Source organism: Mustela erminea, chromosome 9 (assembly GCF_009829155.1).
Source record: "Mustela erminea isolate mMusErm1 chromosome 9, mMusErm1.Pri, whole genome shotgun sequence".
In the NCBI taxonomy this organism is placed as follows: Eukaryota; Metazoa; Chordata; class Mammalia; order Carnivora; family Mustelidae; genus Mustela; species Mustela erminea.
This window is the reverse complement of record NC_045622.1, coordinates 71,167,710-71,194,905: the sequence shown is the minus strand read 5'-3', so window position 1 is coordinate 71,194,905 and position 27,196 is coordinate 71,167,710. Positions and strand designations below refer to the sequence as shown.

Sequence of the window (27,196 nt, the reverse complement as noted above, 5' to 3'; positions counted from 1 at the left end):
AGGGCTGTGTGTGGTGTAAGTGTGATTTGAGAACCTGCACCCTCCTGCTTCCTATCTGAGCTGCAAACCTGGGAAAATAAAATCATGCTTGCCCTGGCATTAATAACAGAGCACCTGCTCCAGGCCAGGGTCCTTTAAGCACTTTACACCACTGTAATTTCATATAGCCAGCACAACAATCCTTTGTGGTACTTACTAGTAACTTTATTTTACAGAGGAAGGAACAAACCGAGGCTCGCAATATGGATGCAACCTGTTTAGGTTTGCACGGTTCAGAGAGAAGTACAGTTCCCCGAGGCAGAAGGGGGGTCGGCTGGGGTGCCCTGGAGCACTCGGGGCGCACCTTGTTTCCGGAGTTTGCCGGCGGCGCCCCGACATTGGCTCTAGGCCCCGCCCGGGTCTCCCGGCCTCAGGGGCCAAGGGGCGAGCGGCGGGCGCGCCCGGCCGGCGGGCTGGGGGCGGGGAAGGCGCGGGGACAAAGGCCGCGGCCACCGCGCCCCGGTCGGACCGTGCGGCGACAAACTCCGGCCGCCGTGCGGGGACTCGAGACTCCCGGGACGTCGCCGCGCGCGGGGATGAAGCGCCCCAGCCCCGCGCCCGCTCAAGCGGAGCCCGCGGGCCAGCTGCCCGCACCGCCCCCTCCGGCCCCCCCGCCCCCGCCCCCTCCCCCGCCTCCGCCCCCTCTCCCCCGCCCCGCGGCGGCCGCGGCGGCTCGGCGCTCGGCGAACATGGCGGCGGCGGCGGTCGGGCGGGACACTTTACCTGAGCACTGGTCCTACGGCGTGTGCCGGGACGGCCGCGTCTTCTTCATAAAGTGCGACGCGGGCAAGCGGGCACGCGGGCGTGGGCGGGGGCCGGGCGGGGTGCGGGGCCGGGCGGGCGTCCCCGGAGCGGCGGCGGCGCTAACAGGTGCACCTCTCTCCCGCAGTGACGAGCTCCGCCGCACAACCTGGCTGCACCCGCGCACCGGGGAGCCAGTCAACTCCGGCCACATGATCCGCTCAGGTGGGAGCCGGGCCGGCGGGGTTGGGGGGCAGCGCTCGGGAGGCGCGCGCTTGGGCGGCTCAAGTTTGACCCGACTTTTTTGGCATTTCCGCAGACCTGCCCCGCGGCTGGGAGGAGGGCTTCACGGAGGAGGGAGCCAGCTACTTCATCGAGTGAGTGACCCGGTCGCCGCGATCGCACCTGTGCGGCGGGATCCGACCGGTTCCCGCCGCGCGCGCCCGCCCCCCGCCTCCCGCGCGGGTCCGGGGCGAGTTGGCGCGCATAGCGCCGAGGCCGCACTGCTGTGGGGTTTTGTGTGCCGGAGTTCTGTGGCGGGCTCCGGGAAAGGGGGCGGCGGGGCGCGCATCTCCGCAGGGGGCCGCAGTCCCGGCCGCAGAGGGGGCGGGGGCCGCAAACTGCCCCCCCCTCCACCCCCGTCCTGCAGTTGGGAGATTCGGGCGCGGATGTGAGGGGCAGGACACGCCTCCCCGCCGGGGTCCGGGGCCGGCACGGAGCCGGGCCGGGACCCACCGCTGTGGGCGGGGGTGGGGAGAGTGGAAATAATTGTTGCGTCCGGGGTCCGGGAGCTGGGGAGTGGGGAGTAGAGACGGAGGGCATCTCGAGTGGGGAGGACTTGGTCTTAGACTTTGTTGACTGGGGTGGTGGTGGGGAGTCGGAACCGCACCCCCTTCGCCATCTAGAGCGCGGGCCTGCTTGGGTGGGGGCGGCTAGTGGTGGCGGTGGGGAGGGAACCCATCAGCCAATAATATTCCTCGAACGCTGCGCGTCTGGGAAAGCCGGTGCTCCATGGGGACAGTCACTCCAGCCTCCGCTAGCAAGCGGTAGTTCAGAAAAAGCCCGCGAGCATTGCGCCACTAGCCAGGTTACCCCAGACCTGGGTCTGTAGGGGTGAAATCGTGCGGCAGTACGCGAGGGCGCCGCGCAACCGCTAACACTAGTACGACGGTTCCTTCTCGCTCCAGGGCTTTACCTGTGTTGCTGCGTTTCTCTGCAAAGCTCTGCGTGGTTGCCAATCAGCTCCCTGCGGTCAGAAGCTGCTTTGGGTCCTTTGCCCGGTGCCTGGCACAGAGAAGGCACTGGGTAAACCTTTGTTTACGGAATGAATGGACTAGCCAAGGTCTGGACGGTGGTCAGACAAATACTGTTACTTCTGGGGGGCCGTGAGTCAGAATTCCTTTTTCACCAACCGAAAACACTGCTAGGCAGTAGTGGAGCAGCCTAGTCGGAGCTCGGTGGTCTCAGAAAATCCTGGATCCTCCCTCCCTAGTTTGGGCTCTTGCAGGATGTTCTAAATTCTGCTGGATGAGCTTTATGCAGGTGGACACTAGGGCCGTGGCTGGGGTCCTGCCTCACATCTGTGCTTGAGAGAGAAGTTGGGGAGCTGGCTAAGACCTCAGAACCTCTCAGTCTGTGGACCTGGCTGCTCATAACTGCATTCATTGATGTTTATTAGATTTCTCCTTGTGTGCCGCACATCGTTGTAGTCATTGGAACCACAGACCTGAGTGAGGCAGACAACATCCGGATGGTCATGGAGCTTGCAGTCTGGTTGGGAGAGGGAGCAGAAAATAAACTAAAAAACCAAGAATAGTGTCAGCGGTATCTACTGTGCAGAAAATTAAGATAAGGTAATGGAATATCAAGCGGTGGTGTTGGATGGAGAGGTCTGTCGTGGTGTTTCTGAATAGGTGACATTTAAGGTAAAATCTGAATGTCAGGAGAGAGCCATCCTCGTGTTGATGAGATGGCAAAGCATATCCCCAAGAGACCAGCCAGTGCAAGGGCTTGAAGACAGGAAGAGCTAAGTCCAGAGTGGAGAGGCTGGAATGTGGTGAGCAAGGGAGGAGGTTGCAAGGGAAGAGGTTACAGGTAGGAGAGAGCAAGTGGTGTAGGACTTTATGAGCCAGGGTAAAGGGTTTTTAAACTTTATCGTAAGCCTAGGGAGAAATCACTGGAGGGTTGGAAGTGGGAGAGCAGTGATTTGGTGTGCATTTTTAGGAAGATCATTCTCCCTGCTGTAGAGTGGGCTGTATGGAGGTGGGCAGGTATAGTGGGCAGGATAGTAGTAGCAGTCTCTTGCTGATGACTTGGCTGAGGGTGTAGCACTGGACATGTTTTCATCTGAAGTGGTCAGATTCAGGTTGATGATCTGGATGCAATCTGTGAGAGAAAGAAAAGAGTCAGAGATGACTCTGAGAGGCTTGAGCACCTAAGTGGATGGTATTATATCTTCAGATGGGAGCGCTGGGAGGAGCAGGTTTGCGGTGGGGGAAGGCACGAGATCTGAGAGGTTTGAGATATGAGTATGTCCACTAGGCAGATGGATGGATCCTGAAGCTCAGAAAAGAGAGAGAGAGAGAGAACTGCAAAGGTGTATTTGGGTATGGTAGATGGTGTTCAGGCCATAGGATTAGTTGAACTCACCTTGGAAGCGCGTGTAGACGGAAGAATGACCTAAGCCTTGAGACACAGCGTTTAGAGGTTAGGAAAAGAGGTGGATCCAGCAAAGGAGAACTGAGAAGGTAGAAGGAACCCCAGTAGAATGAGAGGTTCACAGAAGCTTCAAGGACAGAACCTGATTAGAGTAGGTGGAGGGGGAAAATATGGGGTGCAGAATTGGGGTCCGTAAGCGTAGGTGAATCTTTCAGACAGTTTTGTTAGGGAGCAGGTTGGAAACATTAGCTGGGAATTGGGGAAGTTTTGGGTTTGATGTGGCAGCGGGGAGTCTTTTTTTAGTGGGAGAGAGTAGAGCATGTTCTGTTCTGCTGGGAATGAAATAGATGATGCAGGAGAGAGATGCGACAGTTCCTGGAGCAGTGTTTCTGACAAGGTGAGAGGGTGGGGATCCTGGGATCCTGGGCTTAGGTGTCAGGAGTCCCAGCTGGAACAGGGTCTTTCATCCATTTCATGGTACGGAGGGCTGCCCATGTCAGAGCTCATGCTAGGAGGCTGATAGGTTTAGTGAGGGGAGACATGGGTATTCCTGTCTGATAGTACCTGTCTCTACCATGAAGTACTAGACTAAGTCTTGAGTTGGGGGGCTTCAGGCTAACTTCCGGTCAGCCATTGCCACAGCCTCCCGCACAGCCTCCTGCCCTTCTCTCTTTTGCTGACTCTTCTGTGGTGACTCTGAAGTTCCTAGTGATTATCTTTTTTTTAAATTTTATTTTATCTATTTATTTGTCAGAGAGAGAGAGAGAGAGGAGAGTACAAGCAGGGGGAGCATCAGGCAGAGGGAGAAGCAGGCTCCCTGCTGAGCAAGGAGCTGATGGCTGGACTTGATCCCAGGACCCTGGGATCATGACCTGAGCCTAAGGCAGACCCTTAACCAACTGAGCCACCCAGGCATTCACCTAGTGATTATCCTATAGCAAGCTCTGGCTCCCCACCCCCAGGGTCCTCCCAGGCCTAGGGGAAAGCAGTGTGTGACTGATCCCCCACTTTCAAAGGCCAGCCATATGGGGAGGCTGGACACTGTGGCAGCCAGTTATGTTTCCTGTCTCCTGAGACAGCTTCTTGAGAGACTGAATAGTTTGGACGTAATTGTTCTTTTCCTCACATAAAAAATGCTTTGCTTTCGTCAGTCAACTTCCTTACATTTGCTCTGATCATTTCTGAATGTTCTATATATATATTTTTTTCCGGATCCTCCTCTAACATGTCTCAGTTAGAGGGACAGACATTCGGCATAGCTGGTTTTATTTTCCCCAGTGGATCCTTGGTCTGGAAGTTTGTGTGAGGTTTTCAAGGTGCATCAGTTTCTCCTGATATTTAGCAGATGTTTTGATACTTTCCAGAGTATATTTCTTCTCTCCTCTCCTCTCCTCCCCTTCCTTTCCTCTTCCTTCCGCCCTTCCTCCCTCTTCTTCTCTCTCTCTCTCTCTCTTTCTTCTCCCTCCATCTTCCCTCCCTCCCTCCCTCTTCCTTCCTTCCTTCCCTTCCTTCCTTTTCTCTTTCTCTCTCTTAGTTTAGTACAGGGTTCTTTAACCCTGCTGTACGTAAGAAAACCCAAAGTGTGTGTGTGTGTGTGTGTGTGTTTTTCCTAAAGTAATCTCTACACCCAACCCATGGGGCTTGAACTCATGACCCTGAGACCAGGAGCCTTATGCTCTGAGGCAGCCAGGCACCTCCAGAAGTACATTTTTTAAAGCAGAAAAACTTGAGCTAAGACTGGTGCATTTTGTTTTTGATTTCTGCACTTGGGTTCAATTTTGGATTAGGGAAAAATATAAAAGAAATCTACTGCTGGTTCCCCTAATTCTAGACTTGGTGATGCTGATATCCTCTTCTAGAAAACTTATACTCTAGGGGTGCCTGGATAGCGCAGTTGGTTAGGCAGCTGCCTTTTGCTCAGGTCATGATCCCAGAGTCCTGGGATTGAGCCTCAGGTTGAGCTCTCTGCTCAGCAGGGAGCCCGCTTCTCCCTCTGCCTGCCCTGCCCACTGCTTGTGCTTTCTCTCTCTCTGTGTCAAATAAATAAATAAATAAAATCTTAAAAAAAAAAAAATCCTTAAAGTGGGGTGCCTGGGTGGTGCAGTCAGTTGAGTGTCCAACTCTTGGTTTCAGCTCAGGTCATGATCTTAGGGTTGTGAGACTGAGCCCCATGTCAGCCTCTGCACTCAGTGTGGTGTGCTTGGGGTTCTCTCCATCTCCTGGTCCGCCCCCTCCCCCCACCACTCAGCCGGGAGTCGCCATCTTCCTCTGCCCCTCCCCCTGCTCATGCTTTTTCTCTTTCTATTTCTCTCAAATAAATAAATAAAATCTTTAAAAAAAGAAGACTTATGCTTTAAAACTTTTCTACTTTCCCTTGAGTCTTTTAGCCAAGTAGCAAGATAGAATACTAATGGAGATAATAGTGTCATTAACAGCAGCAGCAATAAGAGTAGTAGTAGCAATTATGTAATAGCCTCATCTTTTCCAGTCTTTGAAAAATGCCAGGAACTGTTTTATAACTATTATGTGATTTAATTCTTACAACAATTTGATGAGGTAGGAACTGTTATTAGTTCCATTTTACTGATGTGGAAACTCATAGTAATCCTGGGCATTCCAACAGCAAAGGGCAGTTGGCTTATTTCTGGTATCTTTTCTTACTTGGTTTTTGTAACAGCAGAAGAGCAGAGATAATTGTATTCTGGTCCATGAAGGTTCAGTGATTTGTCTGGAGTGCTTAGAGCTGGACTAGAAAGTTAGTCTTTAGTCTCTAAAATGGTACCCATGGTAGTGGGGCGACTTCTACCCCAGGTCACAGGTGTGAGGCAGCATTGATACTTGAAGGAACCTTGTGCCAGGTGCCATTGCTCTGAGTCAGGCTGCCCAAGGCTTACGGGACAGAGGCCTTCTTTGCTTTTGCTGGGAATTGAGGCTTCTGAGAAAGGCAGCAGCCCTTGGTCTTCTGAGCTGATTGGTGGTGGTGCAAGTCTCTGATTAGTAAGGAATGGAAGAAATGGAAGACATTAATTATTAATTAGTAAAAGCAGTTTGGTAGACACAGCCTTTTCACATGTGAGACCCATAAGGGTGAACTTCTAGAACAGGCCTTAGGAGCAAGGGTGTTACACTGGGCTGGTTTTCGGGGGTTTTGTGGCACCCTGTGGTTGCCCTGTGGTAGGCTTCTTCCTACAATAGGCTTTGAGTAGATCCTGAGTCAATAAAGAGGACGAATGGAGTGAGGAGGGTCTTGGCCATCCTGCTTGTGCCAAGGTGGTTCCTCGAAGGCTGGTACTCTGTTCGCTTTTCTGAGGCATTGGTACCCAGCCCAGCTCTGGGCTCTGAGTAGGTTCTTGGTATTTATTAAAGCAGGAGTGTCTTAAGGGACTCAGTGAGTTTAGTAGATATTCCAAGTTTTGGAAAACCTGTTGGGAAGGAGATCAGGGGCTAGGGGAGCCTGGGTAAGGTGAAAGAAGCAAAGTAGCCAGGAGTTGAGCCTGTCGAGGCTAGTGCTTGGATCTGAGCCTTCCTGGCAGTCGTTGCTTGCTGTCCAGAATAGCACCTGAAGTAGGAACGCGGCCTCCTGTGGCTGCTTCACCTCATAACCGCATGCTCTGCATCTGGGGAATGGGACATCTGTTGGGATCCCCTCCCTGGTTCTTTCCCTCTCTGGTTGCCTCGTGTCCTCTGTGACTTGGCTCCAGAGTCCTGGTGGGAAGCAGCTGATTGCACAAGGTCTCTTCTAGCTTTCTGTTCTTAGGTTTAGCTTTGGAGATTTGCAGGGCCATCCTGTGTAGGTGCTATTCTCCTTGTGGGTGTCCAGCCCCAAGTGAGGCCAGTGAGGCTCTTGGGAAAGACATTTCTGAGTAAGACTTAGAGTAAGTCTTAGAGTAAGACCAACTTTCCTCACCTTAGCCTTGCGGACTGCAGCAGGTCCTGCCTGGCTACATAATTTGCAGGACTCAGTGCAAAATCAGAAAGTTCAGGGGCACTCGTTCACAAAGCTGGAAAAAGGTGTCACTCGAGGTATTAAAGCACTAAACTTTTTCCTTTTTCCTGTGATTTTCTCTCAACTTGTCATGGCGTTTTTTATTTGCTATTATTTGCTATTCAAAGTCATTCCAAGTTAAAAAAAAATCAATTTTTTAGCATGACTCTCAGGTTCATGTCTGTATTGTAGAATATTTCGAATGCAGACATCAGGGTGATGACCTTGTGTGCTGACCCACCACCACCATATCCACTCCCAAGACACCACAAGGCAAGGATGCTGGTGCTCACACTCTCCTGGACAGGAATGAGGAGGAGGGAGGCTGGGTAGAGCTTGGGGCTCTAGGTAGTTGGGAATAGGCAGTTAAGAACATGTCCCATGGGGGCGCCTGGGTGGCTCAGTGGGTTAAGTCTCTGCCTTCAGCTCAGGTCATGATCTCAGGGTCCTGGGATCGAGCCCCACATTGGGCTCTCTGCTCAGTGGGGAACCTGGTTGCCCCCCACCCCACCTGCATCTCTGCCTACTTGTAATCTCTCTCTGTCAAATAAATAAATAAAATCTTTAAAAAAAATTAAAAAAAAACCACAAACCACAACAACAACAAAAAAACATGTCCCATGCAGGCAGGGAGTGGGGACCAGGCATGAGACAAGGTTTTAAGATTCCTTCAGAAGGGTTACTTTTCTAGAGATAACACTAAATATCTGGAGTGTGTTTTTGTATTCAGCAAACCCATTTTCTCTGAAATTAAAGGGAAAGAGGAATTGGGGAATGAAGGCGGAACCAGGGATGACTGAATGTCCAGGCGGGTACCCCAGTGGGCTGTAGGCGCCAAGTATAGAAGGCCCTTTGGAAAAGTCTGTGAATACTAGAAGGCCCAGGAAGGTGCCCTCATAAGATTTAATTATGCTATCACTGAAGGAGTCTTCCAGCAACCCCCCCTACATTTCCTGTCTGCCACTTTTTCTCCCCAGACAAATGCTGAACTTCATGTTAGTGAAATTTGTCTTGTAGAGTGCCAAACTATTGGTTCACTTATTTGCCCTCTTTCTCATTTGTCATCTTTCTCATTGCTGGGAACAGCGTTTCAAACCAGAAAGCAACAGTTTTGCAAAGAATTTCTGGGAAACCACAGCTCACATCTATTTAAAATGGAAATTCTGAAACCTCTTGTTGAAGGTTAAGAAAAGCTTCTCCCAGCTTGGCCAGTTTTGGCATAATCCCACACTTTACGTTTCATTTCCTGGTTGTTTTATCAAGAGTGAAAACTGGCTCAGGGATTGAAGTGTTAGGTCCTTTACAAAAGGAACAACAGTGGTGTTGTGCAGAAAGCAGAAGGAAGGATTAGCAGCCCCGATTTGCTCCACGCTCTCAAGAAGTTCTGGGAAAACCTCTGTTAAGAAAGACGGTTACAGGGTGCCTGGATGGCTCAGTTGGTTAAGCGACTGCCTTCGACTCAGGTCAAGATCCTGGAGTCCTGGGATGGAGTCCCGCATTGGGCTCCCTGCTCAGCAGGGAGTCTGCTTCTCTCTCCGACCCTCCCCTTCTTGTGCTCTCTTTCTCATTCTCTCTCTCAAATAAATGAAGAAAATCTTTAAAAAAAAAATGGTTGCAAGTAGCTCCTAAGGCTCTTTACCCCTGTGAGGGGTGTGCTTCAGAGAAAGGAGGGAGTTTGGGGGGAGGAGCGGGACTATCCCTGATTTTCAGGGCTGTGTGTGTGAAGAGGGTGGTTGGAGGTTTCATGTGCATTGACAGAGCTCTGTCCCTTCTCTCAGTGTTTACGGGAGTAAATCTTGTGCTTGATATTTATGGGAGTAAACCTTGTGCTTCTTAAATTAGGGCTTCGATAGGAGTCTCTTTGGGAAAGCACATCAGAATGTGGACTGTTTGGGGATTTAATGAGGTGCTTGCTCCAGTCTTACCATCTCTTCAGAAGAGAGCATGGGTTTGAATCTCTGCTCAGTGAACTGGCATGGTGGCTTATGTCAGTACTGACAGAGGGAGAAACACGGAGGAATATGGTTTCACTTGCCTGGTACCTTTATATGGCTGTCAAAACACTTGTTTCTGATTTTCTGAAATGACAAGTGTTTTGGGTTAGTATTTTATTATTCACAGAGTACTTCATGAGCATTATCTGATTGGAAGCTTACAGTTACTGGGTTTTTCAGTGCAGAAAAGTGAGCTCAGAGGAATAAAGGGACTTCCTAAAGCCTCCTGCTGTGTTGGTTCAGCCTTTTTGAGTTCAGAGAAGACATGGACATGGTATTGTCTCAGACAAGGGCTTCTTAGACTTTTTCAACCACAGCTGAATGACTGAAGATGATGAAGGCAAACTCTCCTGGAGATTGGATGGCAGGAAATGTCATCAAAATGTGGGTACTATCCAAAAATTCATGTAGACTTGACCCTCAATTTAACTTATTATAAAATCCCTTCCCGTATCTTCACTTAAGATTAGTGCTTTGGCAGGATGTATCATGTTCATTGTATGGCTTGGTGTTTTCCCAAACAGAAATGTGTGCTCCCAGGACACTAATTCCCTTGTTCAGTCTTAAGGGACCAGGGGAGTGGGGAGATGGCTCATTGGCTTCTAGCCTCTCTGGGCTGTGCATCTCCAAAGGGGGATGTACAGGCTTGGAGGAAGACACAAGCAGCTGTTGAGACCTTGGGCCGTCTTTTTTTTTTTTTTCTTTAAAAAATTAACATATAGTGTATTATTTGCCCCAGGGGTACAGGTCTGTGAATCATCAGGCTTACACATTTCGCAGCACTCACCATAGCACATATCCTCCTCAATGTCTATCACCCAGCCACCCTATCCTTACCCCCCCATCCCCCAGCAACCTTCAGTTTGTTTCGTGAGATTAAGAGTCTCTTATGGTTTGTCTCCCTCCTGATCCCATCTTGTTTCATTTTTTCCTTCCCTACATCCCGTGACCACCAGCCCTGCCTCTCAAATTCCTCATATCAGAGAGATCATATGATAATTGTCTTCTCTGATTGACTTATTTTGCTTAGCATAATACCCTCTAGTTCCATCCATGTTGTTGCAAATGGGAAGATTTTGTTTCTTTTGATGGCTACATAATATTCCATTGTATTTATATACAACATCTTCTTTATCCATTCATCTGTTGATGGACATCTAGGTTCTTTCCATAGTTTGGCTATTGTGGACATTGCTGCTACAAACATTTGGGTACCCATGCCCTTCCGGATCACTACATCTGTGTCTTTAGGGTAAATACCCAGGAATGCAGTTGCTGTGTCATAGGGTAACTCTATTTTCAACTTTTTGAGGAACCTCCATACTGTTTTCCAGAGTGGCTGCACCAGCTTGCATTCCCACCAACAGTGTAGGAGGGTTCCCCCTCCTCCGCATCCTTGCCAACATCTGTTGTTTCCTGGTTTGTTAATTTTAGCCATTCTGATGGTGTGAGGTGGTATCTCACTGTGGTTTTGATTTTTATTTCCCTGATGCCGAGTGATGCTGAGCACTTTTTTTCATGTGTCTTTTGGCCATTTGGATGTCTTCTTTGCTGAAATATCTGTTCATGTCTTCTGCTTGGGCTGTCTTTTGAGTTGTGCCAGACTACCCCACTGTCTCCCGTCTAACCTACTCTGGGTCACCTGGATGCTGGCGGGATTTTTTTGGAAGCCAAAGGACAGCCAGGCAACTTCATCATGCAGAAAAATGTATAGGTGTTGTGTATGTGGTGGTAGTGTGTGTAAGGAGGTGGTGGGTAGGTGCATTGGCTCTGGATTCCCAGATTATGATTCCAGTTCCACCAGTTACAGTTCCCTGTCCTTGATCGGTTACCTTCTTCCTTTAAGCCTCATGTCCTCACCAAAGAAATGGGGATAAGTAAGGGGATTACATGAATTGATTGATGGAAAGGATGCCTAGCAGGTGCCTGACACCTAGTAAACGCCCAGTAAATGTGAGCTCCTCACTGTACATCCACATAGCTATGAGATGGGGTGGAAATGTGAATTCTGAGTTCTTATTACATTCAGCAGTTGGTGCAGAAATCTGGTGCCCTTGAACTGGGGTTACCTGGGTCAGGGGCATGCAGACTATAGGACTCAACTCAGAATTTGGACCAATAAAAACTGCATAACCATTTTGGTTATTAAAAGGATGTCCTCATTCTTGGGAAATACTGACGTATTTGCTCTCAAACAGTTGAGAAAAAACTGTGTGTGTATGTGTGTGTGCACATGTACGTGTGTAGGGGAGCAGATGATCTAGCATTTGGAGAAATGCTAACAGTGGGTGAGGCTGGGTGAGGGGTGCTATTCTTGTACCTCTCTCTAAGTTTAAAATGATTTCCAAATTAAAAGTTAGCTAAAGAAACAACACTAGGGGAACCTGGGTGGCTCAGTAGGTTAAGGCTCTGCCTTCAGCTCAGGTCATGATCTCAGGGTTTTGGGATTGAGCCCCACATCAGGCTCTTTGCTTAGCAGGGAGTCTGCTTCTCCCCCTCTCTCTCTGCCTGCCTCTCTGCCTACTTGTGATTTCTCTTTCACTGTCAAATTAATAAATAAAATCTTAAAAAAAAAATCCAAAACCAAAACAACACTAACCTCAACCATCAGGGCTGTGCTGTCCCTAGGCCACAGGTACCTTGTCCAGGCTGCAGGGACCTGGGGACCAAGAGCCCAGGGTAATGAGGTGTAAAAACATTCCCGGGCTCGCTGTTTCCCTGGCATTTAGAAGGCTGCACAGATGTCCTCTCCTTAATCTGGGTGGCCACCTGGTTATCGGCTCTGACTGCTGAAGGACAGACTTATTGTCTGGTGCTGCCTGGGCCCCAGATGTCAACAGTAATAATCTTCATGGTACTCTATAGTTGAGAAACACATGCATTCCTTTTAAAGGCAGGGATTTTTATTAGCCTCATTTTACAGATCAAGCAGTGGAAGCTGGGGGAGGGACAGGGTTAAAAGATCTTCCTGATGTCAGAGCAACAGTAGGGGAGCTGGCACTTAGAACCTGAGTCGTCTTGGCTCCAAATTTGTGCACTGTTTCTACCATGGTGTCTTCTGACTCACATAGCCACTCCCTCTGTATTGAATCCTCCTGTAGCGTTATCTCCCCAAATTGGTCCTCAGTACCTTCCCTGATGACCCTTTGGGCCTCCTTCAGAAAGTCCCCTGCAGGGTGGATGAGCGAGGGGTGGGTTGAATGGTCCCTAGGCAGGGCAGTGGGCAGGTCCCTGGTGCTCTGGGAGAGTGGACTGCCCCCCCCCCCGCCCCGCCCCGGCCCCACCACCTGCCCATGTCAGCTGACCACAGCTTAGGGGCTGATGAGCCTCTTAAGCCTGCTTACAGCCAGGCTGTCTCTTTCAGGTTCTGCCAGAAGAGTGTTTCCAGCATCCTAGTCAGTGTTCTCAGGGTTTCTCAGGGGCTTTTTCTGCCAAGGCAGAGCACTCACCCTTTCGAGGTCTGACAGCTTGGCATTAGCGTGCAGTCTCTCCCAGGGACTGCGGGCTACCTCTTGTGCTTCCCTGGGACAGTCTGTCATGCAAGCAGGGTGCAGTGTGCTTGGGGATGGAGGGGGCAGAGGGCCCATTCAAGCTCTCTTCCCAGGCCCCTGGCACCACCTCCAGTGTTCTCTCCCCCTAGGTGAAGTGGGAGGGGAGACAGTCTCCTTCCCGAGAGGAGTGGAGCCAGAGCAACTTTGTAGCTTAGTGCAGTCACCTTTGCAATAATCATCCTCTCTGCTTGCAAACTGAGTTGTCTGTGCAGGTCTGCAGATGGAACCAGTGGGCCACCTTGAAGAGTGATGAGCACCTTATTGGAGGGGCAGTTTAATGAGAGGCTGGATGGCTTTTGGTCCAGGATTCACCTGTTGAGTCACCAGACTTTGGTAAACCATGTGCTATATGCCAGTCTCTGTATTGGGTGCCATGGAGAGAAATAGACATCATCATCATCATGCCATGGAGAGAAATAGACATCATCATCCCTGCCCTCCAGCAGGGCCCAGTCCAGGGAGGGAGAGGGACACTGGACAATTTCAGTATAGGTAATAGGGGCTGGTGACCCTGAGGACAGAGCCCTAGGGAGCTTCAGAGGGTGAGTTTGAGGAAGGGGAGGCATCTGTGGAGCAGAACAATGGGCAGCCTGAGGCAAGAGAGGCCAGGGGATGAAACTGGCAGGAGCTAGGGGGTGTGAAGTATGTGTGTGCTTGTCTGCACCTTGAAGAGGCTGGTGCTGAGTTGAGGTATAGGCACTGGTCCTGGATAACACCCTTCACTAAATAGTAGCTGACTTCAGGAGAGTGATGTAATTGGGGATATTGCCCTAAGGGTTCCCCGACTTCCTGTGTCTGAGGGGTGGTGCTGGGTGGTGGGGGTTATAAAGCATGAATTCTGGAGTCTGAGTCCCAGGGTTGAAATCTTGTCTTTGCTGCCAGGTTGGACAGGCCACTTAAACATCTCTGTGTCTTCAGATGTTTCTTCATATGTAGAATGGGGACAACAACTGTACTGTACACTTAGAATAGTACCTGGCAAATCTCACATGCTATGTAAGAATTAACCATTGTCATCACTCCTCCTAGAAGTAGAGCCCCCGCCTGTGTGGCACAGTCTGCAGAAAGTGATGGTTCGTTCGCTTTGGGGAAATCTCCTAAGATCAGGCTAGCGGGAGGAAGTGTGTTTTCTTGTTGGGACTTGTCCTTAAAAGGAAGCTGGGCACGACGTCGTTGGTGCCTAAATACCAGGGAAAGGATTCTTCATCTTTGAAGCCCTGTGTGGCTGTGTCCAACCAGAGAGAAAATAGATGGGTTTCTCGTACCTACGATCAACACATTTTCCAAACGGGCAGTTATGATATACTCCCCTTTCATCCTCCACCCTCATCCCCGGTGAGAGGGCTCCCTGGTGCTAGCAGTAGTGTTTGCATTGCCTGGCAGGGCCTCTAGCTTTCTTTTTGGAGGTAGTGACCCTGGTATCCATGCCAGAGCACTTGACGGAGGAGTCGTAAGGGTGGACATGAAGTACAAACTGTTCTAGAATGCTGAGTCCAAACTACAAGGGGGTGGGACTGGGCATCAGCATTATCCCAAGTTCCACGAGGGATTCTCTGGATGCTGAAAGGGAAGATGTCTCAGAGCTTCAGCCTCCCCACGATAATGATATTGTACAGTAATGATAATGCTACTCTCCTTCCTGGTGTTATTGAGCATTTATTGAGAATCTAACATGATGGCCTGTCTGCAGCTCCTTTAAACGCGTGGTAGATGCTCAAGTATTGCACGCCTTTGCATTTTCAGGAGGCCCTCTGCTGGAACTGTTTGGATGAAGCTGTGGGAAGGGCCCCGAGAAAGTGTCAGTAGGCATGGCTGTCTGTCAGTGGCCACCCTGTTACCCAGAGTTGATCCCTGGCCCCTGGTGGGTCTCTGGTTTCCCCCTTGGGGATTGAGAATGTACTGCTATTCCCTGTGCCCCGATGATGCTGGCTGTCCTGGAGGTGGGCAGTAGGGCTGGTCGGTGGATGAACACTGAGTGGGGACTACATCTGCCTGGGAGAGGGGTAGATTGGCACATCCACATCTTGGAACCCCAGGACCACTTAGAGATCCTTCTGAGAGCAGAGAGGAAGGCCTGGAGTAATGGGTGTGTTATTCTGAGTGATTGACGTTGAAAGCCAGAGGCAGCAAGCAGGCTGCAATTAAGTTGAGAAATGGAAAAGCTACTCTGTGTGGGAGAATAGATATGTCCCGGCAGACAGTGGTGATGTTGGGGAGGTCGTCGAGGTGTCTGGTGTTGTAGTCTTCCCTGAGCTGGTCCTGGGGGAGATGGAGCAGGGGCAGGATTGTGACTCAGTGCCACAAATAGCTCGCCAGCTCCTTGGGAACAGTGTCAGGCACAGAGCCAGTCCTCAACCAAATTGGTGTGGGTGGGTTGATCTGACATTTGGCATGACCTTCTTGACCTTGGCAGACATACGAGGAGAGAGAGTTGATTGAAATTGGGAGTAAATTGGGGTTGTAAGCTGACCACAGAATCCATGGTCAGGATCCCGGGGAGGGGAAAAGGTTTCCTTCATTGCCTCGGAAATTGTTGGGAGAGATTTTTTTTTTTTTTCTCAACACATTCTGACCTGGGGATTTAAAGAAATGGATGAATGCTGTGAGGCTAAATATCTGTAATCATTGTACCCATTAATGCATTTCTAGATGGAATTGGTGGTACCTGAAATTACACCCATTTGCTGAGGCTTTGAATAATGACATTTTTTGAGCCCTGGTGTGTGGGCGGGCGCGGAGAGCACTCAGTCGGCTTCTCTCAGCCTTCCTCACCTGAAAATGCGTAGATGTGTTTGTGTGTTTGGCACCAGATGGTTTATAAAACTCAGTGGGGATATGAATTCTTTGGGGGAAAGGAGAGTAATTGGCTTCCTATTCTGTGAACAGATAGATATTTAAATTAGAATCCAAAGCACACTCCTTTTGCCTCAAGAGCTCCGTTTGTCTGAGGGGCCCAGTGATTGACGATGCAGCAACTGTGCTGAGTGATGATCTCGCTGGGCCTTTTGAGGCTGCTCCTTGGGTCCGGCAGGACTGGATGGTGCTGATTGTCTTCTGGGGTCCTTGGACAGGTTTGAGAATTTGTTTTTTTCTTTATGGTCTCTGTTGGATTTGGCTTGGTTTTGGGGTTCAGTAACCTGAGAGCTAGGGCAGAGGGACTGTCACACCAAGAAGCCAGTTGCTTTTGTTCAGTCCTTATTTGCTTGTTTTACAAATGTTTATCCAGTGCTCATCACAGGCATTGTTTTAAGGGCTTCATAGATGGGGACTCATTTAATCCCACTACCAACGCTGTGAGGTAGATACTTATCCTCATGAGGAATATGAGGCACAGGCAGGTTAGGGACCTCGCAGCACAGGTGTTAGGTGGCAGGGAAGAGACCATCCCCAGCTGCCCTTAACTGGTGGTCCTCGTGGTCCCTTTGAGCCCTGCTTGGCCTGTGTCCATCCTGTTCCATGGTGGACTGTGCTGCGGGAGATAGGGGAGATGGGGAACTGTCGGGTTGGGACTGAGCTTGGCAGCCCAACTTTGTGGCTGTGGAACTCAGGTGGGTCATTTAACTTCTGAACAAAATGGGGCAAAGGCTGGTGTCTGTCGCATGGGTCTTTTGTAGTGGTTAAATGAGAATAATACAGACAGTCCCTGACTTAGAATGGTTCAACTTATGATTTTTTGATATGACATGACTGTGGAGGAAAAGAGATACGCATTCCACAGACGCCATGCTTTGAATTTTGAATTTTGAGTTGCTTTGATCTTTCCCCGCGTGAGCGATAGGTGTTTTGACACTCTGGTGATGCTGGGCAGTGGCAGTGAGCACAGCTCCCAGTCAGCCAGGAGATCATTGGTAAACAACCAATGGACTTAAAACCGTTGTCTTTTTTAACTTTCAGTACAGGATTCAATACATGACGTGAGATTTTCAACACTTTATTGTAGGCTTTGTGTTGGATGATTTTGCCCAACTGTAGGCTAACTTAAGTGTTCTTAGTACATTTAAGGTAGGCTAGCCTAAGTTATGGCATTAGATAGGTCAGGCATACTGAATGCATTTTTTAAAAAGGATTTTATTTATTTATTTGACAGATAGAGATCATAAGTAGGCAGAGAGGCAGGCAGAGAGAGAGAGAGAGGAGGAAGCAGGCTCCCTGCCGAACAGAGAGCCCGATTTGGGGCTCGATCCCAGGACCCTGGGATCATGACCTGAGCCGAAGGTCAGGCTTTAACCCACTGAGCCACTCAGGCACTCCCTCAATGCATTTTTAACTTTGATGTTTTCAATATACAGTGAGTTCATCAGGATATAACCCCTCTGTAGGTTGAGTTGGACATGTGAAATACTCAGTTCCCAGAGCATAGTGTAGTTCAGTAAATTTTAGCAGGTGTTTCCATGTATGCTTTTCTCTATAATGGCTGATGGATCCAAGCATATTTGGATAATTCCTTCACTTACATCCCACAGTGACTCTTATCTTCTGATATACACCGAGGATACCTGTGTATGCTGTCCAGCTCAGATTCTCAGGTACAGGCATTTTCTAATAGAGGGCATTGAGCATCCTGATGCATTTCATGGAGGGTTAAAAATGTCCAACTGTACTTGCTATTTTTAACCACAGCTATACCCTAATTATGATGTTGGCTGTTACAGCAGAAGAGGTAAGGCAGTTTGGATATAGTTGCAGCAAAGGTTGTATCTGACCCAAGTTCTGGCTTGCTTCCCCTGGGTAAGGGGAGAAATAGCTCTGGTGATCATGGAAAAAAGGAGAGGGGAGGCCGAATTCAGTTCAGCCTTTGTGTATCCATTTTTGCTGTGTCCTGGCACCATATTTGTTGTACTCCGTCGGATGTCAGGGAGCCCAGGTTGCTGGTGAAGCAAGGTGTCTGCACCAGATAAGATGGTTAAGCAGTGTTTGACCAAGTGTCCGGTAAGTAGTGTGGGTGCAGCCTGGAGAGGAATGTCCAGGAGGAAACAGTTCAGGGGTTGGAAGCATCAGGAAAGACTTAGGGGTTTTTATGAGTTGGGAATGGGTGGGGACAAGGGAGGGAGCGGGTGCTTCAGGGAGACTAGCATTCATTATTCAGGGTCCTTTCATTTAACAGACTTATACTGAGCACTGTATGTGTGCTAAGCATTGGTCTGAGCACTGGATACCAAAATGAGTACAGAAGAGCGAAGAACATAGTACCGAGAGGCAGAATGGCCCTTGGGAGCATGATGTGATGCAGGGTTGCCTGGGTTTGAATCCCTGCCCTGCCACTTACTAGCTTGCGGATCCTGAGCAAGTTAGGTAATCTGGAGCATCAGTTTCTTCATCTGTAAGACGGGGATAATAATAATTGTGCTGGAGGTGAAATGAGTTCATAAGAAGTACTCAGAATAGTCTTGAACATAGAAAGTACTCCCGTGTGTTAGCCATTTATTATCACTAGAATGTGACCTCCACGAAGGCAGGAATTTTCTCTCTCAGTTGTGTTCACTGCTGTATTGCTGGCTCTCAGAAAGTATCTGGTACATGGTAAGCATTCAGTTAACGAATCATAGTGCCTTTGCAGTTCTCCAGGAATCTGGGAGGCTGATCTCCGGTAGGGACCCAGACATGTCCACAGCTAGACAATACTGCGCAAATATCTCCTTTGATAAGGAGAGCATGGGGACCGGAGGGGGACTGAGGAGGGCTGGCGAGAAAAGGCATCCTGGTGGACAAGGGGAGCCTGAGCTGGACCTTGAAAAGCAGGGATTTGTTGGATGATAAGAGCTGTTTGTGGGAGAGGAAGCAGCATGGGCAGAGCAGTAAGAGAATGTGGCGCATTCAAGACGTTGTGAGAGGGAGAGGAAGGATGCCGCAGAAAAGAGCTGCCTTGGGGAGCTGTGGCTCCATCCTGAGCGCAGTGTGGCTCCAGGGCATGAGCAGGGGTGTGACCATGGCCCCACCACGGTTGTACGGGAGGAGGAGGGGATGTACTGGGGTGCTGGGTGTCTGCAGAGGTGGTGCTGGAGGAAGTAGGCTGGAGCCTTTGAAGGGTAGGTACCCCCACCCCCACCCCAGGTGAGGGATTGGCCTCTAAAGGAGGAGAAACTGGGTAACCCATACCACTGCTGGCAGCACTCCTGCCTTAAAATAGAAAGAGATGGAGATAAAGAGTGGGTGGTGTGAGTGTCCTAGTGGTGACCTAGTTAAAACCTGACCCCCTAGAAGGGCGAGAGCCAGCCTCACACTTGCCCTGCTTAGCTGGTCCCTCCTCGGCTCCGGGCAATGTGCAGAAGTCCTGTGGCAGGTGACCTTGGCCCCACACCGCTTACAGTAAGTCTGGTTCCCAGGCTGTGTACTCAGTGCTTCCCAGGGAAAGGGGTGAAGTAAAGGAAAGGAAGAGGAAGAAGCTGGAGTCAATTGAAGAAGACTGAGGAAAACTTTTTATATTTAGGCTTTCGTTCCCCCCAGAGTATCCTAATTCCTCTTAGACTAAACGCCCTTCCCCTCCTGGTCTCCCCACCCAGCTCCCGACTTCCTTAAATGCCACCCAGAGATAGTGGGGAAGAATAAACATGGAGGCTTTCACTTTCATAGGCCCTCTGTCTCATTTTCCTTTGGTCTGCCTGATTTCTCTGAGGCCTTCAGGACTTATATCTATAGCGGATAATTCCCATGCAGGGTCTGCTGAAGGTCCTTGTGCAGGACGTTTTAAACTTGACCTGGGATTTTGAAACTGACACATGGTGAAGATGGTCTGTTTCAGGCTTGTGGAGTGGAGTCCTCTAACCATTGTGCCCAGTGGTGTTTTTCTGGTCTGTAGTCTGGTGGGGTGCCCTGCACTTGTTTCTATTCACAAAACCTTATTCAGCACCTACTGTGTGCATGCTGGCCCTTCCCAAGGAGCCTGTGAGGCTGGTGCCAGCAGCAGGGAGAGCCCCTGAGAGCAGAAGCTACCACCGAGAACCCATAGGTGCTTTTTGTTTCTAAGAGCTGGAGCCTGAGACCATGTTTAAGATGGCCAGGACATTTTGCTGAGCATGTGGGAGTGGGCTCCTGGTACTGAGCCTGACAGGAGGGAAGTGTAAGCTGAGGGTCTTCCTCATGCCTCAGCTTCCTCTCACGGTGGTCAGGTGGGAAGGGTGGGCAGAGTTGGCAGGGGCGAGGTGATGGCACAGAAGAGGTTCAACAGGATCCGATCAAATCTCACGAATATCACCAACATTTGTCACACATCATTTGGTTTAACCCTCACAACAGCCCGGAAAGGTGTTATTCCCTCCATTTTGTAGATGAGTATGCAGAGGCCCAAGGAGATGCTATATCCAGGGTCACACAACTAGGAGCGGTTGGTGGATTCTGATTCAAAAGCGGTTAGCCAGGGGGCGCCTGGGTGGCTCAGTGGGTTAAAGCCTCTGCTTTTGGCTCAGGTCATGGTCCCAGGGTCCTGGGATTGAGCCCCACATCGGGCTCTCTGCTCAGTGGGGAGCCTGCTTCCTCCTCTCTCTCTGCCTGCCTCTCTGCCTGCTTGTGATCTCTGTCTATCAAATAAATAAATAAAATCTAAAAAAAAAAAAAAGAAGTTAGCCAGTTTTTGCACAGCACGCCTTCAAACCTTGTAAGAACCTTGGGTCATATGATATGATTCTCTTTTGCACCTGCAGCTCTGAGACCCAGACTCAAATGACTTACCTAGAGTCACACAGTGGGAGGTAGTGGAGCTGGGACTGGGACTCATATCACCAAGCTGCCTCACTGGCATCCTTGTGAAGGAGTTCTTCTGCTTTTGGAAGCCAGAAGTAGTTTGCCCAGGAGCCACCCAGCCCCTCAGGGGCAGGGGACAATGGGTAGTGAGTCCTGCAGGGAGCTGCCCCTCCTGGCCATGTGGGGGCTTCTGCGCCTCTCTTCCTGCCGCTCTGCCATGATGCACTTTCCACACGCATGTATCTAGGCTGAGGCTCTGGAGACTAAATTCAGTTTGTCTCCTGGTTTACTCAGTGTAAGCAGCCGGTAATGCCCAGGACTGCTTGGCGTCAGGCACATTTCCAGGGAACTTTCAAAAAATCCTACCATCTCTACTTTGAAATATATCTAGAATCAGATTGTACCCATGACCTATTACCACCTTAGTCCATGCTGTTGTCATCTGTTGCTTGGACTGTTGCAATACCCTTCTAAGTAATCCCTGTGCTACTCTCCCCCTCCCCCCAGTACAGCAGCTAGAGATTGTTCTCCAGTGGAATCTGGGTTATGTCACCCCTCCCAAACCACCTAAAGTCTCCCATCTCCCACACAGCAGAATCCTAGGTCCTCGAGGCTCTGCGTCATCTGCTCCCACCCCTGTTGCTCCTCTGACCTCATTTCTTCCCTCTCTCCCTGGTGCTTTGCTCTAGCCATGTTGGTTTCCTTGCTGTTCCTCTGGCATGTGAGCACAACCAGTCTTCAGGACTTTGCACTCACTGTGCTCTTTATCTGGAATGTTTTCCTAAAGATATGCCAGTGGCCCACTGCTCCCTCACTTCCTTCAGGTTTCTCCTCAGATACCACCTTTTCAGGGTGGCCTTTCTGAACTCTTCTCCCCCAGCACAAGCTATTCCCTTAACTCCCCTCTCTTTCTTTAGAGTTCTCAGTCAGCCCAGACACATTAGATTTTAATTTGTTCACCTTTGCCCCTAGAATATAACAGAATGTCTATTTTGTTCAAGACTATACCTCTAGTGTATAAAACAGTGGCTAGAACAAGGTGTGTAGAAAATTATTTTTTTAGCTTTATTGAGGTATAATTGACAAAAAAGTATGTATTTAAGATGTCGCACCTGATGTTTTGATATATATATATATATATATATATATATACATATACACATGTGTGCACACGCGCGCGCACACACATATTGTGAAATGATCACAATTGAGATAGTTAACACATGTAACTTCTTGTGTTACTTTCTTGGTGTGTGGTGAGAGAAGGTAATTGTTGAATGAATTTATTAAATGGTATAGTGAACCCTGCACTTTTCTCTCTTGGGACTCTGCCTGAGAAGCTAGTCAGCCACTGAATGGTGCCTCCCCATAGCCAAGGGAGCTATGGCCTGAGAGGCAGAGGGATGGGCCTTGGGTACACTGGCTTGGGTGTCCCCAAAGAGTCCTCTCCAGTCTGGGGATCACATGGCATTTTTATTATCTCCATGCTGGCTTCCAGTCACCACTTCTGGGGAATTTTCTGAAAATCAATGTATTCTATCAAGCTTATCCACAGTGACAACAGCAGATTAAAATGTGTTGGCTTACCAGCTAACCACTGGGAGTATTTGATGCCTGTTGCGTTCCCACAGCCGTACATGTCCTTGTGATGGCCAGAGGAGATACCATCCCATACCTCGAGGTTCTCCCTGCAGAGCTGGACTTGAGCTGGGCCCTGGACAACAGTTGTGCTTCAGAGCTGAGAGTGGAATAGACCAGAAGGAAAGAAATCAAGGTCGAGTGGACACCTATTGTGTGCCATACACAGGCATGATATTTGTGTAGTTATCCCACACTGAACCTTGAGGTTCATGATTATATGCCCATTTGATGGCACGAGGAAACCAAGGCTCAGAAGTGGTGGGACCAAGACTCTCACTGACTCTAGAACCTTAGGAATAACTGGGAAATCACAACCCGGCTGTGAAGGACCATTAGTATTTGGGTCATGGGGACAGTGTGGCATCGAGCAGTGGCACAGAGACAGGAGTGCTCTATTAGGTGTGGCTTGGATGGTTTTGAGACAGCCTGCTGAAAATGAATAGGCATGTCCTTCTTTTTCCTATTATAAATTACCTGGGAATTAGAAGAGGATGTTTTTAAAGAAGCCCCAGAGAACTGGGGCTGGAGAAAGCCTGGCATCAGCCTTCCCCCCGTAGGACTTATGTATGCATCTTGGGGTCACCCCATCCCAGACAATGCTCATCTGACCAAATGCAGCTTAGCCTGGCTCCAGGAGCAGTTTGGAGTAAAACTTACCAGTGTTGGAGATCTTGTGGTTGGGAAGGCAGAACATTGCCATGTGCTGGGTAGGAGAAGAGTCCAAAGAAAGAATGGGGGACTGGGACCTGGGCTTTCCTGTCTGGGCATGGAGGGTAGTGCTGGCCTGATTCATATAGTAAGCCCTTGTAGGGTAAATACTTCTTGCCACTCAGCAAGTGATAGTGGGGTTGGAGCTGCTAAGAGGGCCAAAGGGGTGCCTACCTTGATATCAGTTCAGTTAACTTGTTCATACAGTCATTTGCTTATCAGCTTATTAGCTCCCACGTCTAACAGATGGCATCATGCTGGATTCTGGGGCTACAAAGACAAGATTGTCTTCAAGGAATTCATAGTGCAGTGTAGGGAGAAACAAAAAGATGACCTTCAGTGGGTAAGGGCTGTGGAACAAGAAAACAGCCTGGGGCTGTAGCATGGTGTCTAAGGCCACAAAGCTATGTGTTGGCAGACTTGGGTTTGACTCTTAACCACTTAATCATCTTTGATCTTTGCATGTTCTTGGCGTGGGCTAGGTGCTTGCATGCTTTGTCTCATTTATTCCTCAACGCAGCCTAATGAGGAAAAAATTTTCCTCATTTTGTGCTTGAGGATTTTAAAACTTGGAAAGAATGAATGATTTTTCTGAGTTGTTCTGTAAATAAGTAGCAGGACTAGGATTCCAATCCAGGTCTGACTCCAAAGTTCCTGTACTTTCTGCTCTATCCAGCTGAGGAGAATGAGTTTTGTTCATGCTCCTGCATGGCTGGTGCCCTCTGGGAGATGCAGCTTGGGAAAAAAGGAGTTTACTGACCATGAACTCCATAGGAGTTGACAGGATAATGTGACCATCCAGAATGCTAATTTGGTTTGGGGCTGCTTTAATGAAAGTATGGGGCTCACAACATGGGAGATGATGGTGTTGCGCAGTTCTTGGAGATCACAGATGGAGTATTGGGGTCTGTTTTGGGATTACTTTTTAAGAGATATGTGACTACTCGAAGCCTTTCTGAGGAGATGACTGTAATAGGCACTGGAAACCTTGTCTCCTGAGGAACAGCTGAGGATTTCCTGTGGGGAAGAGGAGACCCTCAAGGAAATGAGGACCGGTTGCAAATATCTGAGGGACTGTCACATAGAAGAGCCTTATTATCTGGGAAAGCTATAGGGAGAAAGGTTTTGGCTCTGGGTTTACAATAAAACCTTCCAAAATATCTCCGTATATAGTGAGTGAACTGTCAGAGGTAATCATGTACCGATGGAGGTCCAGTGGAGAGTATGGAGTAAATGTTCTCTACCATTCTTCGGCCCAGAGTCCCTGAGTGTGGTTCTGTCTCTGCTCCAGGAGTGAGTAGGGCGGGGGGCAGAATTTAGATGATGTCTGTCCCAAGCCCAGATCTCAGTGGGCTCCAGGACTGCACACACCTCCAGGTGTGGTTGGGAGAATACAGGATTAGAATCAGATGAGAAGACCTGGGTTTGAACCCCAGCTCAGCCCCATAGAGCTGTATAACCTTGGACAGCACATTTGCTTTCTCTGTAGAAGGAGATCATATCAGTTCCTCCCCTGCTGGACTCTTGTAAGGTAGTGAGTGAGAAAGCTTTTCGTCAAGGAGAAAGGGTTCAAACATAGGTGATTGACAAGTGCTGCCCTGGCCACCAGTAGCATAATTAACATCAAGGAGCTTGGTCTTCCAAACAGTGTCTAGGAAACTTCACTCAGTGGTATTGAGGAGTTAGGTGCAAATGCTTTAGAGAACTGGCTCCAGGTTTGTGGAAAGTCCTCTAAAAATATTTTATGATAAAGTAAGTTCCCTGTTGCTAGCAATGAGTAAGAGTCCTCTGCACTCGAGACCTATTGAATAGAGGAGACAGGAGAGAATGGAACAGGTATTAAGAAGGGAGAGATCCAGGAGGCCTTCATGGAAGAGGTGACGTTTGCTTACGGAGTAGACAAATACTTCATTATGTGGGGAGGTGGGCAAAGGCCTAGAGGAGGCAGAGGCAAATGGGTACAAATGTCATGGAAGGAGAGAACCAGATGCTGACGTGAGTGTCTCCTGCCAGCTGGAGAACTCTTCCCTTCCTGACAGTAGAGCTTGACACTCTCTGATAGTTAGTTGAAGGAGACCCAGATTTGTTGCAGTTTGCTGGTAACATTTGGGTCATGAAGAGGCGGGAAGAGAAGTTCCTGGGAGGCTTTTTATATTCCGTTGTTTCTCAGAGGAGGGTGAGGCCAGAGATGGGAGAGGGTTTCCTAACCAGCTTAGGGTGAGCTGAGGCTAGAACCCGATGCCCGATACCTCATCTGGGGGCTGTTTTCCCTGTGCCTATGGATGACTCTGCCCAGATTCCAATTTTCCTGGTTCTGCCTCCTGGCAGGCTGTTATCCTTAAGAGAGAAAAGGAGGAGAGAACAAAGTTGTATTTACCAAAGGGGCTGGTTGGGCAGGTCTTCTTGCTGAGGCCAGCGTCTAGGCCAAGGTCAGCTGGGCTGGCTCCTGGTGGGTGGAGGTGGGTGGAGTCAGGCCCTGGAGGGCCATAAACTGGGGGCTTTTGGTTGGAGGTGACCACTGGTAGGAACTGAGGTTTGTTGGGGCTTTGCTCCTGAGCACAGTGGGCTGGAAAGATTACAGCTCACACATTCTTTCTCAGATTAGGGCCATGGGAGATTATGGGATATACCGGAGGCTGTAGGAGGCCTGTAAATTTCCCATTTGGGGCAATTAATTTGATGGATTGTAAAACAGCTCACCACTTCCTCTCCCCCTCCCTGGCCTGGGCAGTCAGACTGGCCAGAGAATGTCCCAGAATGCTCTCCCCAGAGTCCTGCATTGCCTTCCAGGGCCCCTTGTTAAAATGTTCACTGGGGGCTGGACATGTCCTCCCTTCTAGTACAAGGAAGAGCACACAGTAGGTGCTTTATAGAGCCATGCAGAGCTGGTACGTATCTGATTGGAGCTTTTCCAGGGTGTTGTTAGGTGTGGGATGGGATGGAGCTTGTGGTAGCAGCTCTGGTTTATAGATGGGGAAGCTGAGCCCCAGGGGATGAGGTAACCTGCCCAAGGTCACTCAGATCATTGGTGATAGCTGGAACACCAGCCTGATTTCTTCTCTCCTGGGCCAGGGTGTGTTCTCCCCAGTTCTGGTGTGTTCAAAGTGAAAACGAAATAAATAGCACTTTCTCTGGTTCTCTCCCCTGACTTCCTCCTTGCCCCAGTCATGGCTTTGGGGATTGTGTACAGGGTGTGACATGGTTCTACTCCTGTCTCCTCCAAGCAGTTTTGCAGCATGTACTTCTGCGTGCTCACAAGTGTGCTGTGGCTCATCTCAGTGTGTCCCTTCTCAGTGGGGTCTGGCACCTGTGACTGGTAAGGGGTTCCTGCACACGGTGTTTCTCTGGTGCCTCCTGAAGGCCCTGCCCTCTCCAGCTCACACTCGGGGTGGTGCAGGTGGTCCTGACATTTGTCAAGCCTCAGCCCTGTCTTCCCTCCAGGGACCCAAAGACCATATCTTAATGTGCCTCCTGATTAGGGCCTTCCCAGGTGTTCCTAGCTTGGGGCTTGTCTTTGTGTGGTCTGCACCCTGTTCACCTTGGCCTGAACACAGTCTAGCAACGTCATATTGTGTATAGCTCTCTCCTGCTTCTACGCCTTTGCTCTTGGAGTTTCCATCCCTAGGAATGCCCTGTGCCATCCACACAGCTCCTGCACATCCTTAAGGCTCAGGCATTCCCTTGGGAAGTCTTTTCTGACTGCCCTCTGCCAGGGCTTTGTGATATCCCTTCACTGGTGCTTTCTTCTTTTGTTTAGCAGCTGTGTCGTGAGCTGCTGTTGAGCGAGCCCAGTGTTACTAGTGTTGGGGAGAATGCCTGTGCTCATGGAGCTTACAGCCTAGCATCCTCTCTTGCCACTTATCTCCTTAGTTTATACAGTGTTTCTCTTTCTCCCATATTAGCCCACAAGTTCTCATGCCTTATTCATTCATCTCTCTATCTCCAGTACTCAGGATAGGGCCTGGCAAAGAAAACCCTGAAAGTTAGCGTTGGATGAATGAATGACAGTCCCCTCCAGCCCCCCTGCAGGGTATGCATGTCCCTCGGCTTGGGTGCAGCAGCCTCGCCTTCTCCTGCTCAACCTCCCTCAACACTCTTGGCCCCATCACTCGCAGCACCTCCGGCACCATGCACGCTGCTCACATGACTGTCCTGCTTCATTTCACCTTTTTGGGTCTACATCTTTTCTTTCTCTCTCACCT

At 49.6% G+C, this 27,196-nt stretch overlaps 1 protein-coding gene across 12 annotated transcripts in view; it reads left to right on the top strand.

Annotated features, from left to right (window-relative positions):
- The first annotated feature begins 698 nt into the window (after positions 1–698).
- Positions 699–27,196, top strand: part of PLEKHA7 (pleckstrin homology domain containing A7) — a 213,139-nt gene continuing 186,641 nt past the window's right edge. For all 12 annotated transcript variants that reach the window (XM_032356705.1, XM_032356703.1, XM_032356698.1 and 9 more), the window contains exons 1-3: positions 699–814; positions 929–1,005; positions 1,100–1,157. In XM_032356705.1, coding sequence (XP_032212596.1) covers positions 729–814; positions 929–1,005; positions 1,100–1,157 — 221 coding nt within the window. In that variant the 5' untranslated portion in view covers positions 699–728. The remainder of the gene's footprint in view (positions 815–928; positions 1,006–1,099; positions 1,158–27,196) is intronic.